General features: G+C 42.4%; 2 protein-coding genes across 18 annotated transcripts in view; one reads left to right on the forward strand and one right to left on the reverse strand.

Annotated features, from left to right (window-relative positions):
- Positions 1-18,388, reverse strand: part of CA8 (carbonic anhydrase 8) — a 212,367-nt gene extending 193,979 nt beyond the window's left edge. For 10 of the 12 annotated variants that reach the window (XR_009536536.1, XR_009536535.1, XR_009536534.1 and 7 more), the window contains exons 1-2: positions 18,113-18,388; positions 17,038-17,127 (exon numbers count right to left, since the gene is read on the reverse strand). The gene's annotated coding sequence lies outside the window, so the exon portion shown is untranslated. Of the gene's footprint in view, positions 1-34; positions 249-374; positions 588-17,037; positions 17,128-18,112 lie in introns of those variants that run through there. The other 2 variants (XR_009536530.1, XM_060128441.1) reach the window with 2 other exon arrangements.
- Positions 18,389-18,485: 97 nt separating this feature from the next.
- RAB2A (RAB2A, member RAS oncogene family) overlaps positions 18,486-19,882 on the forward strand; it is a 75,227-nt gene continuing 73,830 nt past the window's right edge. For 4 of the 6 annotated variants that reach the window (XR_009536538.1, XR_009536539.1, XR_009536540.1 and 1 more), the window contains exon 1: positions 18,489-18,813. Coding sequence is in view for 2 of the 6 variants with exons in the window: in XM_060128443.1 (XP_059984426.1) it covers positions 18,768-18,813 (46 nt within the window). In the remaining 4 variants the exon portion in view is untranslated. Of the gene's footprint in view, positions 18,814-19,195; positions 19,335-19,882 lie in introns of those variants that run through there. The other 2 variants (XM_060128444.1, XM_060128445.1) reach the window with 2 other exon arrangements.

A 19,882-nucleotide genomic window follows, 5' to 3' on the forward strand; every position in this document is an offset into this window, starting at 1 on the left:
TCTCATCTGTAAAATGTGAATGAAACCTACATACCTTGCCGTGTTATCATACAAATTAGAAAAAATGTATGGGACATCCCTGAATATAAGAAGCACTCAAAAAATGTAGCTCATGTCGTTTGGTAGAAGACATCATTGGGTGTCCATCCAAGACATGTTCAGATTACTTCATTCAGAGGGAATGCCTGGCAGGACATTCCTGAGACAATTCCCTTGCAGGGTCTGATGCCCACAAATAACCTCGGTGCCTGCAAACAAAGGGATGTCAGCAGGGATGGTGCATCAAAATTCAAGGATCACATGCTAAGTTCTCCAAATAATTTTTGAAATCCCTCTCCCTTGGCTTGAGATGAGAGGGAGAACAGAATACCTACAATTCTCCTCGAAACAGTGTCATGGTAGGTGATCAGCTAACAGTGGGCAGGCCATTTGGGGACCGATCTCTTTTGCAAGACCTGCATGATGGCACCTGGTATTAGTTTCTCAGTCACTTGGGCTTCTTCAAAACCTTTAAATTGCGTTTAAGGTTCTGCTCCACAATAATTAGCAAAGAAACAAAAAGATCCTGTTTTCATGGATCTTTGAGTCTATTGAGAGAGAAAAATAATAACACATATAAATATATAATTGAAAACAATGATGAGTCCTATGAAGGAAAGGCTCACTGGATGTGGTAGACTTTGGCCCCCAGTGAACCAGGCCTCCTGGCAGTTTGCCCTTGTGCAATCCCCTTCCATGTTGACAATGGTTTGGCTACATAATTAATTTTGATTCTTGGGACATGATATACATGGTGCCAGCAGAGGTCTGATGAGCACTTGCCCAATGGGACTAGACCTCTTGGAATGCACCTTCTTAGAACCCAGCTGCCATTCTACGAATAAGTGCACAGTCTACATGGAGGATCACCAGGGGCCTTGAACTCCCAGCTGGTGTCCAGCATGATATGCCGGGCTCAGGACCTTCCAGCTATCTCAGCACCTCAGTCAAGTTCACATGAAGAAATGAGAACCACCTGATCAACAAAAATAATCATGGTAATTAATACCCTGTTGGTATTTAAAACCACTGAATTTGGGAGTGGTTTGTAACACATTAATAGATAACAAAAACACAAGGCTATGAGAACAAAAACAAAATGTCCTACCTAGCCTAGAAAATTGGAAGGCGTTTCCAGAGGAATTGATCATTTACATGGACTCTGAAAGAAAAATAAGAGTCATCTTCCAGAGAGGGCAGAAAGCACAAAGGCCTGTGTTTGAAGGGAAGAAGATGCATTCAAAACCGGAATGAAGGTCATTTTCTTATGAATCTTCACCTAATTATGAAACATATAGAGGGAATTTCCTGGCGGTCCAGTGGTTAGGACTCAGTGCTTTCACTGCGATGGCCCGGGATCAATCCCTGGTTGGGGAACTGAGATCCCGCAAGCTGCGCAGTGTGGCCAAATAATAATAATAAAAAAATAAATGAAACATAGAAAGGCAAACATGTGTACATACTTATTTTATTTATTTTCTACAGCAGTAGTATATTTAAGAAGGAGTTGAGAGACTTCCCTGGTGGTTCAGTGGTTAAGACTCTGCGCTCCCAACGCAGGGGGCACGGGTTTGATCCCTGGTCCGGGAACTAAATCGCACACGCCGCAACTAAGAACCGGCACAGCCAAATAAATAAATAAATAATTTTTTTAAAAAAAGATGGAGTTGAAAGCCCAGAGCTAAAACTGATATTTCTCTCCTTGCTTATTACTACTGACTTGCTATTACTAGCCATCTGCGACGCGAACACATTGTGCTGGGACCATCTGTAATGTTCCTAATCTAATGGTTTAAATGATGGCTCATGTTCTCATTAGAAGATATTAGCACCTCAAAAACATTTGCTGGAAATAGCAAGGTACTGATCCCTTCAGATCCTATCAGATAGCTACCCTGGAAATTAATGCATGTAAGAGCAGGAAGAAAGGAAACCAATACTCATTGAATCCCTTCTAGGGGCCAGGACCTTTGACAGACTCCTTGCATACATTCTCTCATTAATCCTCTCAGAAGTCTCAAAGGTATGTTTTATTTTTCTATTTTTACTTATTAAAGAAAGTAAGGCTTTTAAACATTCATTAACCTGCTCAAGATCACACAGCTCCTCAGTGGCAGAGCCAGGATTTAAGCCCCAGGCTCTCTGCTTCTGAGATCTATGATATCCATAGCAGCTGTTGTTGACCGCCTCCCCTAAATCCATTTCCCCTTCCTTCCACACTTTTGTTCAGGTATCCATATCTTCCTGGGGTGTTTTCCATCATCTCCAAGCAATTCTCCAAAGGTCAGTGGACATCAACTGGGTGTCATACAAATTTATCTCAATTATGACCCTATCTACTTGGAGATAGCATCACATCCCACAGGTTAAGGGCTCAGGCTCACCAGATTCCCCTGCTTGAGATCCAGTCTCAAGTCCAGGGGCCACCTGCTGAATGACCAGCTATAAATTGGAGTTCCCAGAAACCCGAGGGGTCCTTGGGTCTGATAATTTGCTAGAATGACCACAAAGCTCAGGGAAACATTTACTTAACATTTAACTGGTTTTCATAAAAGGATACTACTCAGAACAGCTAGATGAAAGAGATGCGCTCTCTGGGTACACCACTCTCCCAGCACCTCCATGTGTTCACCAACCCAGAAGCTCTTCAAATGTCTCATTGTTCAAGAGTTTTTATAGAGCTTAATCCGCAGTACCCCTTCCCTTTCCTAGAGGTTGCTGGGTGGGCCTGAAAGTCTCACCTTCTAATCACTCAGTCTTTCTGCTGACCAGCCCCATCCTGAGGCTATGTAGGGACACAGCCTTGAGTCTCCTCATTAGCATAGACTCCTGTGTGATCAAAACATGGGCTTCTTATGAATAACAAAAGACTTTCTGAGCGCTCAGGAAATTCCAAGGGTTTTAGGAGCTCTGTGCTAGGAATGGGGACATACCAAATATATTTCTTATTATACCACACCTCCTCATGAAGCCAGTGAAATTCAAGCGTGGGCTTCTCTGTCTACAGCAGCATTTCCTAGCAGCAGCCACAATGGGCATTTGGGGCTGGCCAGCTCTTTGCTCTGAACTGTCCCATGCATCTTGGGATGTCTTGCATCCCTAACTTCCTCCTGCAGTCATTCTAATGACCCAAAATGCCCAACACACACCTGAATGCCAAGGCTCTGCTTGAACAGCTGGTCCATAGGGAGCACAGTGTTTCCTGCTAATGACAGTTCAGGAACTTACGCAGTGGTTGGTAAGCCAACCATGGGGTGGAATTTCTCTGCCACAGGTGGTGGTCCAGGAATAAGAATGCAGCTTGGGGGACTTCCCTGCTGGTGCAGTGGTTAAGCATCCACCTGCCAAGGCAGGGAACACGGGTTCGAGCCCTGGTCTGCGAAGATCCCACATGCCGCGGAGCAACTAAGCCCATGCGCCACAACTACCAAGCCTGCACTCTAGAGCCCGCCAGCCGCAGCTACCGAGCTCACATGCTACAACTCCTGAAGCCCGCACGCCTAGAGCCCGTGCTCCGCAACAAGAGAAGCCACCGCAATGAGAAGCCCGCACACCGCAACAAAGAGTAGGCCCTGCTCACCGCGTCTAGAGAAAGCCCATGCGCATCAACGAAGACCCAACACAGCCAAAAATAAATAAATAAAAATAAATTTATTTTTTAAAAAAGAATGCAGCTTGGGTAAATGATGTGTAAGGGGAGGTTTGCTAGGGAGCTCTCTGGAGAGAGTATATCTGGAAGAAACAGATTTTTTTACCCTGGAATTTTTCATGTAAAACTTTTCATGTAAAACTTTTCACTCATCTCTGGAGTTTTTTTGTTGAATGAGGCAATAAATCGCCTTTATTCCTTAAGTCAATGAAGTTAAATAACAAACCCCAAATGTTGGACTTCCTGTTTCTTACCATGGCAAGTAATCTACCTGATATAATACCTTTCTTAGGCTTTTAGGTCCTGCTGTCTCTACATAAAGAACATGGCCCTTTGGGCTAGTGGCAGTGAAGGGCAGGACAAAGGCATCGATTTCTATTTCAAAACTTTCCCAACTTTCTGTTCTTTACTTCAGATTTTTTCTGCATCTGCCTTTGGTGTAGCTCCCTCCTCTCAGTAGAAGAGATGTTCCTTTCTCAGTCCAAGGTGAATTCCTTCACTCCCTCTCTTGGTCCAGACTCTTCCTACCTCCTCAGAAGTGCGTACCTCTCTCCCCATCACGCATTTTCCCTCTGCCTTGACTCTCCCTTTCTATGGTTCTTCACCCAAGATACATACTATGCCCAGACCTTCTCCTGTCAACCAAGTCCTCCCTCCTACTAATGCACTTCCTATCTCTGGCACGGCCCCGTCACAGCCAGGTTCCTTAAAAGTGCCATCTCCGGGACTTCCCTGGCAGTCCAGTGGCTAAGACTGCGCTTCCTCAAACCCAGGGGGCATGGGTTTGATCCCTGGTCGGGGAACTAAGATCCCACAAGCCACGTGGCCTGGCCAAAAAAAAAAAAAAAAAAAGTGCCACCTTCATTGTCTTCCCCACTTCCTAGTGTTTGCACTCCCCTTCCCCAACTAATCCTTAAACTACCATTATCTGATTTATGCCCTCAACTTCCCCAATGAAACTTCAATGGCGATGTCCACTGATGAACTCCTAAATGATAAACCCAATAAGTATTTTCATCTTTATCATTTCTAATCTTTTTATTAAATGTGTCAATCAGTTTGTCCTTCAAAAATTCTCTCTTCCTTTGGAGTCTGTGTTTACCACCCTCTGATGCATAGCTTCTTAATCTGGGGGCTGTGGATTACATAGATATGGATAGGGGGAAATTTGCATCTTTATTTGTATTAACTCTAACTGAAATTTAACATTTTATTCAACTATGATTGTTGTCAGCACCAAGGTCTATTAGCAGTATCTACCAATTTGTCACTAATAGATATACGGATGTTGTCATCTTACAATACAATTGATACAAACATCTTGTCATATCATTTACACTCATCCCAACTGCTAAATTATAGCCATTATTAGACCTCTTGTTAGATCTTGGTTTTTAATATATTAATAAAGAAGCACATATATTACTCTAACAAAAATTTGTTTTGGAAATATTTTAATAACAATTCTAATATAATTTTTTCTGTAATCCTTTGTTTTTTTGTTTTTGTACCTTTGATACCATTATTCTGAGCAGGCATCCATGAGCTTTACACGAATGCTAAAGGGATCTATTGCTGAAAGAAAACACCACGTTTCCTGCCGAATTTTTTTAAAATCTCTCAGATTACTGCTCCTCAGTTCAATTTTGAAGCTCATGTTACAGGGCCCACTGTCCCATTTTTTCTTAGCATCAGAACCACGTGTGACTGAGATTATAGTCATTAGATTTTACAGCAAGGGTTCTCCTAAGAACTTGGAAGTAAGTTTGTGCCCTGAGAGTTCAGGCTAACATTCAACATGTAATGATGACAGTCAGGTAGTGAAAATGACAGATAACACACTGAGAGCTTCACACACCCTCTGCGTTGCATGGTCATGCTATGATTTTGATATTATTTTCCCCATTCTACAGATTAAGAAACTGAATTTCAGATGGAATCAATGTCTTCATTAGGTCACATGGTAGGTAATTAATGAGACAGGGGGCTTAATATACTCCAAAATGAAGTTCACCAGAAGCAACCTAAAGATGCAGGTTGAATCCCAGGGCCAGAACTTGATGGTAATTTGATTGAATTGGGTAAGTCCATCAGAAGGAGGATTGGTCAGTCTTGGAGGCTGGAAAAAGGAAAATTTTGGAGAGAAAAATTGGTATTCTCTATTGAAATATTACTCAGGGGAGTTTTTGACTCATCAAAATATTTGGTAGTTGGTTAAGGCTATTGGGCCAGGGTTACAAATGCTTTCGGAGGCCAAACAGATACGGCTTGCAGGTCAGAGTGAGACGACAGGGTGTGGTCGAACTGATGAAATGAATGAGGGGACGAAATGCACTAGGAGGCATAGGTTTTACCCCCAGGAAAGACCATCCCAAACGTGAGCTGGATGTTTTGTGTTCCCTCCACTTAAAGTCATTAAATATTTCCATGCACTTTACTCTTTGTAAGGAAAAGAAAAAGCTAGTGGAATGCATTTCACATATTCCTGTCTCTGAGATAGTGATTTCTTATTGCAATTTGACATTCTACTTTTAAAAATCAGACTTGTAAACTAGGTTAATGTGAGTCCATTTCTGAAAGATGGATTCACTTTTGATGTGTAGAGAAATCAGGTTTCTAAGCGTCATTTACTATATATACCAACCTGTGAGTTCCCTTGGGAGACTCAATCTAACCCCTCTTCATGAACATAAAGCATTCATCACTTCCTTGTGGAGGACAAATACATTTTTCTTACATGTTACATGATGATGACTTCTAAATTTGTATGTGGAGGTCAAAACTCTCATTGGACCCATATTTCCAGCTTCCAGCACTGCCACTTACTAGCTGTCACGACATGAGAAATTATTTAAACTCTTTAAGCTTCAGTCTCCTTTTCTATCAAATAAAGACTTTTTCTCTGTATATTTATTTTTATTTCCTTTAGCTATATTATCAGAATTTGGAAATTTAGGTGCAAGTGTTTGCATATATTAAAGGATTATGATAATCCTTTCACTACCTTTTTGAAAATTGATTCAATTTGCCCTTTCAAGTTTTACAAAAGAATTTTCACTTCCTCACATTTTTTTCCATTTCTGATTATTATTCTTTTTCTTTAAATATTTTCAATTAAAAAACTATCAGTGGGATTAACATATACACACTACCATATAAAAAACTGAAAACCAACGAAGACCTACTGTATAGCACAGGGAACTACACTCATATTTTGTAATAAACTATAAGGGAAAGAACTGAATCACTTTGCTGTACACCTGAAACTAACACAACACTGTAAGTCAATTAAAAAAAAACCCTCAGGGTAAAATGCAAAAAATAAAAACACATAAATTAATTTAAAAACTTTCAGATTTGTTGTGAAGATTAAATGATTTGGGAGGTTTGTTACACATTTTCAATTGTATTAAACGTATGTGAATTTTAACAATGATTGTCAGAGACTTTAATAGATACACAGGTAGAGCATGCAAACAGATAATACACAATAGAAGAACCACAAGTGTCTATCAGACACTTGAAAAAACATTTGGTCCCAACAACCGTACCAGCTGCATGGTATTTCTATCTGGAGCTCAGACCACTCCCCCAAGCCCCAGACCCAAATGTCCAGTTGCTCATTTGATCCCTCCACTTGAATGACTGTTGGCATCTCAGTTCAACGTGTCCAAAACAATCTTTGATTCTCTCCCCTCTTTCCCACCTACCTGTTCTTCTCCTGCAATTAATGTGTTACCCTGTTCATTTGGCAAAATATCTAGGAATCATGCTTGTTTGTTCTCTTTCTCAGTCCTTCCATATATACTACATCAGCTAGCTCTGACTGGCTGGACCCTGGAAGCTTGGCTGCTGCCTGGACCCCTCTGGAAGCCAGAGGGGAGGGACACGGTCAAGAGCCTCAGGAAATCAGGGTGGGCATATACCCTCCCTCTTGCCTTGCAAAAAATCCCATCCCTTCTGGAAGTTCACCTCTCAAAACTACACCAGCAGAGCAGAAGAGAGGAAAAAGCAAGCGCCTAGGGACCCTGACACCCACCTGGGTGGTGTGGAGGGACCAGCTTGAAGCAACTCCTCGGTTGCTGGCCTCCAAGGGCTGGGGTGCTGAGTCCCTCCTGACCCCACATGCTGTCTCCTGCCTCGGTCTCCTCTGGCCTCGGGGCCAGGCCTCCTTGCCTGTCCCCCTCTTATAATTTCCAGTCTTCTTCTGGGTGCCAAACTTTCAGAAACCTCTTCCATGAGGTCAAAAAGCAAGTTAACCCTCCCTGTGCTTCAGTATTTATGATGAGCAAGGTGCTCTCAAGTGCGGGGATCAGGGAAGGGCCCCCTCCTCTGCCCAGAGTCCAAGACAGTCACTGAGCCTACCTGTTACTTCTTTTCACAATTTATTTCTTTTTTGTAACAAACTATGGCTTTTGCTGTGTCCTGTAAAGACTTTTGTTACAGTTTAGGTCTCTATGACAGGATGATTTTTATTAATTTTATCATTCATCTTTATTGCTTTTATTGCATCTTCTATTATTGTTTTATGAACCCTTTGTTTTCAATTAAAAATCTCTAGGTTTTTAATAAATAAATTAGGAGCCTGTAATTTCTTATTAGTTTTACTAGAAACATTGCAGTTAAAATGGTTCTCTAGAGCTGTGTCAAGTTAGAATAAATTTTCATTTATTTATGTTTGAATTTTTCTTCTGAGTCTTTGAAGGTATCTATTCTGAGTTGGAAAGCTTTATAATAGGTATATCTTCTACTAAACTATATATATATGTCCATTGCTTACAGGCAGAAGTCTAAGATGGTCCCCAAGATCTCCACTCCCCCGTGTACACACACTTTCTTCCAGTTGTTCAACCAAATACTAACTTAGATGCTGCTGTGAAATGATTCTGCAGATTCAATTAATGTCCCAAAACAATTGACTTCAAGATAGGGAGATGGTCCTGGATGGGCCAGACCTAATCACTTGAGTCTTTAAAAGTGACGGGGCCCTTCTTAACAAAGAGATTCAAAGCAGGAGGGATTAAAAATGAGGGAGATTCTCTGCTGTTGGCTTTGAAGATGGAGTAAGCCATGTGGCAAGGAATGCAGGAGCCTCTAGTTGTTGATAGCAGCTCCTGGTTAATAGCCAGAAAAGAAATAGGGACCTCAGTCCTACAACTGCAGGAGGCTGAATTCTGCCACATCACATGGGCTTGCAAAAGGACCCCAAGCTCCAGATGAGAATGCAGCTAAGTGGACACCTTGATTTTAGCCTTCTGAGATCCTGAGAAGAGAACCCATCTACACCAGGCCCAGACTTCTGCCCTACAGAACTGCGAGCTAATAAATGGGTATTGTTTTTCGCCAGTAAGTTTGTGGTATTTTGTTACTCAGCAATAGAAAACGAATCTAGTAGGACACGCTTATATTGAGATATGACCTCTACACCATATGATGAGTCAGCACAGTAGGGATTACAGTATTCCTGGAAGCCTTTTTTTTAAAAGAATACCATGTGTTTTTGTTGTTGTTTTGTTTGTTTGCGCCAGGTCTTAGTTGTGGCAGGTGGGCTCCTTAGTTGTGGCATGTGAACGCTTAGTTGCAGCATGCGTGTGGGATCTAATTCCCTGACCAGAGATCGAACCCAGGCCCCCTGCATTGGGAGCGTGGAGTCTTAACCACTGTGCCACCAGGGAAGTCCCCTGGAAGCCTTTTCTATGCTGGACAACTTGGAATGATTCAGCTACACACATGAGAGACTGAATAAATATACCCTAGGGAGCTAAATGTCTCCCTCACTCAACTCTCAACCCTTCCTTAACCATTACCAAAAACAAAACAAAAAAACCCTGTAGACACTCCAGCACTTCCCAACACAAGGGGGAAGTGTCAGTGGAGAGAAAGAACAGAATTCACAAATTAAAGTTTAAATATCTTACTTTTGCAAATTTTACCAAAAAAGAAAATTGACCACGTGAACACATTTGCCTTGGAAGGGGTCATGCAAGTGAGGGACCCTGAGCTTAAGGTTCCTTAGCTTCTCTCTCTCTATATATATATATCTTTAGCAGCTGGCATAGTATCTGACATATGAACAGCATGTCTCAGTTCTTTCTTATACAGCTACATTAAATTAATCACTGAGTAGTTGTTTCCTGACTTCAAATTTTTCTTAAGTGAATTCATGTTAATGGTGGGAGGGCTGTATACTGAGTCCACCCTCCATTTCCTGTACCCTGGGTCGCTTATAGTCAAACATACTATACAGAGAGTCCCTGACTTACCACGGTTTGACTTAACGATTTTTTGATTTTACAAAAGGGGTACACATTCAGTAGAACATGTACTTTGAATGTTGAATTTTGCTCTTTCCCGGGCTAGTGACATGCTGTACAATACTGTCTCTCGTGATGCCGGGCAGCACAGTGAGCCGCAGTCACCAGGGAGCCACGCGATCGTGGGGGTGAACAATGGTACACTCACAACCGTTCTGCACTTAGACGACCATTCTGTTTTTCACTTTCAGTAGAGTATTCAAGAAATTACATGATATATTCAACACCATTATAAAATAAGCTTGGTGTTAGAGGATTCTGCCCAACCGTAGGCTAATGTAAGTGTTCTGAGCATGTTTAAGGTATATAGGCTAAGCTATGTTCAGTAGGTGTATTAAATGCGTTTTCAACTTAACAGATATTTTCAACTTATGATGGGTTTATCTGGATGTAACCCTACAGTAAGTCAAGGGAGATCTGTATACTTACTTCCTCATCTCTGCTTGTTTCCAAGAAAGAAAATGTAAATAATTCAGTTTTTGTTTCAATTAGTGATTCAAGAGCCTCAGTCTGTTCTTTTATAAATAAGCAAAATAGCTTATCTCAGGGTTCAGATGAGACAATCTCACTTTTGGCATTTGGGTTTAGTGTTTTTTGGAGTGAAGTGAAACGAGAACCTTCCAGAAATGCACTCAGTTGATTCAAAGAGAGAAAGCGGGATCTAGTTCTAAAGAGGTCTTTGTCTATAATTGATTTTTCTAAAGGAAAAATTAACAAAAATTAGAGTATATCAATGATGAATAATCTGCTCTTTCCAACAGACGCTTTTGTATTATAATTTGTATCAAATACAGTGTGAAGAAAATTCTCCATTTACTTAGAATAAAAAATCTTCTCCATTAAGTCTAGTAATGAAAACTTCAAGATAAGACCCCAAAGTGACATAAGCCTGCAGTTCTTCTACTAAATATTACAGTACAAGAAAACACTACATTTAAGGAATAAGATGATAGTCAAACTCTACTTGTTTGTACCTTAAACCTTTTAAAGGCAGTGTTTCCCCTACCTCCATTTAATGTAGATTTTTAAAATTAATTTTTTATTGGAGTATAGTTGATTTGCAATGTTGTTAGTTTCTGCTGTACAGCAAAGTGAATCAGCCATACATATACACATATCCACTCTCTTCTACACTCCATTCCCATATGTCATTACAGAGCACTGAATAGAATTCCCTGTGCTATACAGTAGGTTCTTATCGGTTCTCTTTTATATATAGTAGTGTGTATATGTCAATCCCAATCTCCCAATTTATCCCCCCACCCTTTTCCCCCTTGGTAACCATAGTTTGTTTTCTACATCTGTGACTCAATTTCTGTTTTGTAAATAGGTTCATTTGTAACATTTTTTTTAGATTCCACATATAAGCAATATCATATGATATGTTTTTCTCTGTCTGACTTACTTCACTCAGTATGACAATCTCTAGGTCCATCCATGTTGTAATATAGATTTTTTTAAACCTGAGACATAAAACGCATGATCAACTGCTATAATATTTGGACATAACAGTGCAGGCAGGAAATATGTGCAGGTAGGAGAATACTGATTCCCATAAAATTATTCAAATAAGTTAATGAAAAAGTAGAAATAAATTGTTAACTCTGTTGAACCACATGAATCCTTAAGGACTTGAGATGAAAGAAAACAGCAATTCCTTTTTAAAAATCCTTTTTAGGAGATCGTTGTCATTGTATTTGATCCTCAAAAAATTGCTTTGAAATGTAATTTTTAAAACCTGAAAAATATGTTTTCTCTTCCTTTTGCAACTGTAAAATGATTCTTTTTCAGGTCTTTTTTTTCAAAAATACTTTTAGAAGTGCACAAAACCAAAACCACAATAAACTTCTTTATACACTAATCTGTTTATAGTAAAATTTTATTGTAGACAGGTTAAATGAAACTGATTTGACCCAAAATGTATCTGATTTCAGATGGTTAGACATTTATTAGATCCTTGTTTTCACTTGATCTCTGTAGGTTGTGGTAGCCAGCTTCTAGGATAGCAGTGATCCTCACCTCTGGTTATTAATGTCCTTGTGTAGTCCCTTCCTATGTTTTATCACAGTGGGTCCATGGGACCAGAAGGATACAGCAGGAGTGGCGGGATGTGACTTCCAAGGTTAGGTCACAAAAGACACTGAGGTTTTGGCCTTATGCTCACTCTCTCGTATCTCTCATACTGGGAGAAACCAGCTTCCATGTCATGAAGATACTAAGCAGTCCTCTGGGAGGTCCATGTGGTAAAGAACTAAGGCCTCAGCCATAAGCCACCTTGGGAATAAATCATTCAGCCCCAATCTAGCCTTCAGATGACTGCAGACTGCAGCCCTGGCTGAAAGATTAACTGCAACCCCATGAAGAGACCTCCAAGCCAGAGCCACCCAGCTAAGCTGCTCCTAGATTTCTGATGCATAAAAATTGTGTGAGAATAAATGTTTACTGCTGTTGTAAGGTTATACTGTACTTTTTCGCAATCTGTTTCATTTGAAGGAATTGCTGGGAATTGATCCCCAGATTACTTACATTGAGAAATTTAAAAGAGCGGTAGGGGCTTCCCTGGTGGTGCAGTGGTTGAGAGTCCGCCTGCCGAGGCAGGGGACATAGGTTCGTGCCCCGGTCCGGGAGGATCCCACATGCCACGGAGCAGCTAGGCCCGTGAGCCATGGCCGCTGAGCCTGCGCGTCCGGAGCCTGTGCTCCACAACGGGAGAGGCCACAACAGTGAGAGGCCCGCACCGCAAAAAAATAAATAAATAAATAAAATACGACATTGTTTCTCATCATCAAAAAAAAAAAATTAAAAAAAAAAAAAAGAGCGGTAGAAGTACAGCAATGATTCTTGGACAAATTTAAATTAGCCTTGCAGATTTTTTTTTTTTTTTTTTAGCCTTGCAGATTTTTAAATGTCTCAATGTCTGAAGAACAGACAGATTTATTTTATTTTACTAACTTCTTTAAAATAAAAAAGTTTGGAAAAATAGACTCCTATTTTCTCCATATTAGAAGTGAAAATGTGATTCTTTGATAGTCATTTTCTTCTCTCTCACTCCATATGTTTAAAATTCTGATAATGAGACTGTTAGAAGCAGAGATAAAGATTATATAGGAAGGAGGGGAGCTGGAAGAAGGTTGAAATGTGATCTCGTAATTCCTGGCACCCATCTCACACAAAAGACATCAGTGACAGAAGGTTTTCAGTGTCCGCACCTCCCACTGGGACAGAGCTAGCTTATCATGTCCTCACAATTGGAGAGAAAATGGATTTCCCTTTATCAAAATTTAAAGCCCTTTACGGGTAAAGATTAAAATAAATTGAAACACTCATGGGAGTAGTAAATGGTTTCTTTTCAGCAAAATATAAGGTATACTCCTCAGGTATCCTCATTCTCATTCTGATCCTGACTTTTCCAAAATAAGGACACCTACCAATGAACACGAGACACAGAACACGTTCAGGATAAATGGATGAATATGTGTTCAAACCAGAGGGTTTGAAGTAATTGCATGGTCCAGTCTTTGCTGACAAAAACCCAACAATGCAGATAGTAAAATATTACTGATGTTATACAGTTCTATAGGGGTCAGTCTTCTAATATACCTAGATACATTCAAGAAAATCATTCACCTGCAATTTGGTATATACACTCTCTCCTAGTAATAATGTACTTTTCAGAGTGCTCTCATACCTACCTCCTAGTGATTCTATTAGCAACTGGAATTATCATCTCTATTGAGTATATGACAAAAATTCTCAAGGTCAGCTTGTTGGTGGCAAGAAAGACTGTAATTCAGGCCTCCTGGAATCCAATATTGGGCCATTCCCCAGACCACTCTCTCTGTGGAAAGCACTAGGCAACTGTTAAGAACTGAGAAAAGTAGGTAGTTTAAGAACACTATTTTGGTTTTCAACTCACTTTTAAATTTGTTATTAATCATTATGTAGTTATATTTTTTAATCCACGATTTTATAAAATGAGCTTATTATTATTCCAATATTCACTGTTTCTCTCATTTGTGCACTTATGTAGGCCCCTTCTGTTATGAATAGTAAGTCCATTGATAACAAAACTAACCTACATACAAAAGAAAGTTTCTTCACTCACCTACACACACATTGACTCAGGATGTGAATTTGCAATCATTCCATTTTGACCCTTCAGGTAAACTTCTGAAGGATGAGCAGAATGGAATGAAGTATAAAGCAATTATACTCCAATAAAGATGTTTAAAAAAAGAAAAAGGAATGCAATGGAAGAGAGAAACCAGTCATTTCTGGCTTTGACAAGTGGTCAGAAATCAGTCATGAGTAGAAAAGTAAGAGAGGGAATACTAAGTGTGTTACCCAACAAGAACATAAATGGCAGATGAGGTGGATAAGGTGAACAAAGTACAGTGGAGAGGGCTGCTGAAACATCTGGAATGACTAGTAAAGCAATAACTATGAAAGATAAGGCCCTTTAAGGCTCAGCTTAGATGGCTCTCCTTCCGCTTCTGCTGGGGAGCAGCTACATATACAGGTTATCATTAGCAGAGAGGTTTGACTGCACAGAGACCATAGTAAATCAGTTGCTTGCAGATATATCAAAACCCTATCAGTGAGTGGCAAGTGACAAGTAAGCTGATTGTTACAGAGTAGAGTGGACACAAGCAACACACTTCGGGTGTCACTGTCTCCCATCACCCCAGATGGGACCATCTAGTTGCAGGAAAAGAAGCTCAGGGCTCCCACTGATTCTGCATTATGGTGAGTTGTATAATTATTTCATCATGTATTACAATGACTACCCATGACTTAACATGAGAGAGACTCTAATCTCCTTTAAGGAAGCGTCTTTGTTGGGTTCATTTAACTCCTACAGTTCTTAGTGACAGGTTGGAGGTGGAACACAGGGAGAGGGTGAAGGAAAGGGGGAAATGACTTCAGTGTTTACTTAGTGTCTCCTGAGAGCTTGACACTTTGCTAGACACTTGTGTCATCTCATGAGGAATCTAAGGCTTAGAGAGTTTAGTAATTTATCCAAGATCACTCATCTGACAGGGGGTAAATTCAGGAGTTGAACGGAGTTCTTTCTTCCTCCAGAACTGGTACTGAGCTTATGAGTATATGCAGGAAAATTAATTCTGTCATGGTGTTTAGAAATGGCTTAAAGCAAGCATTTCACAGTGGTTCTTAATTATTTCTGGGTCATGGACTCGTGCGAGGATCTCTCCCATAAAATTACATATATGCAAATCCATACAACATTGTGCATATCATTTCTGGAGGATCACAGGGCTCCCAGAGTGCATTCGAGAGCTGGCTAAGGAAACCATGGGAACCAAAGTAAGAACCTATGCATTACAGTATTCCAAGCCACTCTTCTCCCATCCCATTCCCCCACTACCTCTCTTCCCACAGTCTGAGAGTGATCAAAACCAGAGAAAATTTAAACACATGAAAAGTTTGGTTGGGAAGAGCAAATTCAAAAGTCTAATATAATACTCTACTTTAAAATGTCATGGAAAACTTGAATGAGGAGACCTTGGAGAATGTAGCCTTAAACAATCCTTAAATTTCACAGTTATGACCTTCAGACCACATATGATGTAAGACTGAGAGATGAGGTTATCAGAATTCGTCCCCAAGGGAATGAAATAGCTGAAAATCGAACAGAATGGAAAATCCCACGAAGTATCCTATAATTTAAGGGAAGAGAGTTTTATTTCTGTCATTTTTGCCAAGGAGTTTTTCTTGAAAAAATGTCTTTGGATTTTGGGGGCTACGTAAAGTGTTTAAAATGAAGTTTGTGTGGGTTTTATTTACACCTTGTTTCAAAGAGAATTTAAGACAGCATATAGGCTTAGAGAAAATGTAACAAAATATTATGAATTACACATAGAAAAAAATAAACGTCGAGACATAAAATAGAGACAGAAAAGGAGCTGACTTTAAAACAGGAATTTGTATAGTGATTAGGCCTTAACTCCTTCGAGGTAATTTTTAGAAATTATGCAGCACTAAGGGTTTCACACATTAAGTATATGTTTTTCATAATTTACAAAATATCTTCACATATATTGTATCATTTGATCCTAAATTGACTTTGAGAGGCAGTTATTCTCTACATTTTCCAGACCAGGAAACCGAGGCTTAGCGAGGGACTTGAAAAGCTAGTCTTTGCTCTTTTCAAAGCCACTGATTGTTATAATTCCTGCGCACCAATAACTAACACCTCTCAGTTCTGTGCAGGAACCATATATACTTGACTCCTGTGGCCCTGACATTTTCATGAGAGAAAGATTACCACCTACTTTACAGGTGCTTTAGATCTGGAGGTGGATAGACATAAAATTAAAGGACTTCAGACTTGGAATAGACCTTTCAGGTAACACTTAACTCCGTTGCTTTATCAATGAGTGTGTCAAAGCTCTAGGAGGCCAAAAGATTTGCAACCATCATCCAACCAGTTTGTGGTAAGACCAAGATCAAAAGCAGGTTTCCTAAGTTCTCTTTACACTGCATTGCCTCTAAAGCTCTATACGTATCCTTTTCTATAATTTTTTACACTCAGTTCTGACCTTTCTCTTCTCAGTTTCCGTGTCCACTGGGTAAAGTGCCTCATGCATCCTGACATGGCAACAAGCCCGTGCATGACCTGGCACCAGTGACTTCTCCCACAGTTCTCCTCTAACAGGATGGGAATGCTTCTGATCGTAAGGATGCTAGGCTTTCGTGGAACATCCCCACAGAGTTGTCCTGTTCAGACTATGTGTAAAGGGCATACCGCTGAGAGTAGTAAGAAATTGAGTTTCTCCTGGAAGGAGGGAACTTTCTACATGTCTATCACCAGGAAAGACTTGAGTGAAGGCACTCAGACGGGAGGGACAAAACGGCCTTTGGAACATGGCAGGCCTAAGAAGGGACTTCTCCACCCCCAAACTAAAGATGGGTGAACTAGATTATGCAATTCCTGATAATTTTTCACATCAAATTTTTGTGTGCTGTCTCTGAAAATCTCCTCCAAACAGTAAAAATAAACAAACGAACACAAACCTGTGAGTTGACATTCGGAAAGGCCATTCAAACCATGTAGCAACGAAGTACTGCCAGCCCAGCATGAAGGTTTCGGTAGAATGACAGATCCTAAAAGGGAGAGGAAAATATTAGGCAACAGGAACCAGAGCCACTAAACCCCAGTCACTTCTGCCCTAGCAATGGCTCTCCTTCCACTGCCAACATTAGAGGCTATGGGTTAGCAAATAAGCTTCCTTATGCAACTTCATATTCCCTGAACAGATCCAGGACCTTTGCACATTGTTTCTTGCACCTAAACTTCAGTTCCCTTCCCCCACCTTCTGTCCTCTTGACAAACTCTTCCTTCATATTTCTGGGTCAGACATCATCTTCTCTAGATAACCTATCCTGACACTTTTAACTCTGTCTTGCATCTCCTCTTCCAAAATCTGTGTGCTCCTTTAGAACAGTGTCTGCCTTTAGTTCCAGGGCCTAGCAGTGCATGAAATATAGTATGTACTTAAAGTGTTAGTTGAATAAACAAAAAAGTTACTTTTTTTCCTTTAAGTGCATTTTTCAATAGGTTATTCATGAACACTGCAAAATTTCAAACTGCCCTTGAAAAATTCAGTGAAAAGTAGATATTCCCTCCAATCCCATCCCTTCCTTCCCCTGGTCCCAGGTGTGTCCTTTCAGATTGACTACGTACTATGTATGGGTCTTTAAGTATATTCCTGTCATTTTTCTACACAATGGTAAAATAAAAAGTTATTTATATAACAATAAAATATAGCTTATAAACATACAAATGTAATTTATGTATCACTTACTATATATAAGATAGTTGTATATATAAATAATATATATAACATAAATGTATATTTATACACTGAGTCCTGTGCCTTGTTTTTGCGTAACGTTAAGTCAGGCTTTTTTTTTTTAAGACCGCATAGTATTCCACCGCAGGTGCATATCATGGTTTACCGCATATTCCCTAACTTAGGGTTTCGAATTTACAAACACTTCCATTTTCCCTGTCAAAGCCCCGTCCCGCACCACAGATACAGCCTCGCCCTCCAACCCCGCCCCGAGAGGCTCCATCATTTTCGAACACCTTGTCACGAGCCCAGGGCAGGCCCTGCGCCGAACGCGACCTCCGCCTTCCCACCACGTGTCCCGCGTCCCCACCGCAGGGCGGAAGGACGCGGTTCCGCTCGCGTCGCGGCGACGGAGCCGCAAGGCCCCTCCCCTGCCCCAGCGTCTCCCGGCCGCCGGCGCCCGCCGCTCAAAGGTGCCGGCAAGACCAGCGCCCGGCCCCGCCTGGCTCTGGGCCGACGGGGCCGACGGCAGCGGCCGACGCTGCACCGGGGAGGTCTCCGGCGAGGCGAGGCGGGGCGGGGCTCTGGCTGGGCGGGGCTCCAGCCGGCGTGGCGCTGCCGGCGTGCGGGGCTCCTCCCCTTTCCCCCGGCGGCGGCGCCGGCGGCCGCAGCACTTCCGGGTCGGCGCGGAGGCGGGGCGGAGGCGCCGCGGTGGCTGTTATTGTTCAGCTGGGCTCCGCTGGGCGCTGTCTCCCTTGGCTCAGAGGGTGTCAATTTGTCCCGCTTCCTCTCGGCCCCTCACTCCCGGAGGCTGACGACGACGGCGGCGGCTGCGGCGGGCGGGGCCTGGCGTTTCGAGGCCGAGCGGCGCCGGGGTGAGGGGCGCGGAGGAGGAGGAGGAGCAGAAGCAGGAGGAGGAGCCGCGTGCCCTGGCACCGAGCGGCCCCGGCCATGGCGTACGCCTATCTTTTCAAGTACATTATCATCGGCGACACAGGTGAGCGCGGCGGGCGGGGGTCGGCGGCCTCCGGGCCGGGGCTGGGGGGCACACGGCGTCTGGCCGCGGCGCGGGAGCTGCCGCCGCCGGGCGCCTCCCCCCCGGCCGCGCCGCTCCATTTCCGCAGTGCTGGAGCTGGTGACGTGGGCACTGCGAGAGGCCGCGGCCTGGCCTGGCCGGCCCGGCCCGCCGCCCCGGCCCCGGCCCTGCAGCTGGGGGCCGCGGCCGCCGTTTCGACGCGCGATCTGGGGAGTGTATGAGAGGAGGGCCGGCCCAGCCCGGGGCCGTCAGAGCCTGGCTCTGAGGATCGCACGCCCTGCCCCGGGCCCCTCGCCTTGGGCCTCTTCGCCGCCCCCGAGAGAGGAAAGCGGGGCCGAGGAGAGCAGACGGTGATGGGAGGAGGACCTTGGGCTTCCTGACCCACACGCACCTGCCGAGGCCCGGGCAGAGCGCTTGCTGGCGTGGGATAGCCAGCTGAGGACAGACAGAACCTCTAAAAAATAATAATAGTAGTAACATAGGTATGTAGTTTTATCACTCAACTCCCAAGTCAGAGTAAGTCACATCCCGTTACTTGACGCCTGGGCCCTTTCGAGGTCATTAAAGCATGAAAGAGTTCTGTCGACTTCTGCCACGTGTAAACTTGAGGTTCTTTGATAGTAATGCAAGGCGTTCAGCGCTCTTGGTGTGCGCTGGCGCGCGCGCGTGTGTGTGTGTGTGTGTGTGTTGGGGACACTTTGTTTTTTTCGATACATCAAATCCAGGCTCACAACTGCCAGTTATCAGGTGACCTGATGTCCATTCGAAGCAGAAAGAAATACAGTTATTTGCACTGAAGATAACATTCCATTGTATTTCGCAGATAAAGTAGTCAAACTCGTTGAAAATATTTTTAATATCTGCGATTTCTTGGCATTACTTTGAATCTGATAATAAAACTAAGACTTGTTCAGGTGTTGTAACTATTAATATACCGGAGTCTGGTTGCAGTGATGACTCTTGCACAACTTTGGACCCTTTGCACAACTTTGGAAATGTAAGCAGCAGCTTGTGGTTGCACTAGTGATAT

Source organism: Lagenorhynchus albirostris, chromosome 17, assembly GCF_949774975.1.
Source record: "Lagenorhynchus albirostris chromosome 17, mLagAlb1.1, whole genome shotgun sequence".
Taxonomy (NCBI): Eukaryota; Metazoa; Chordata; class Mammalia; order Artiodactyla; family Delphinidae; genus Lagenorhynchus; species Lagenorhynchus albirostris.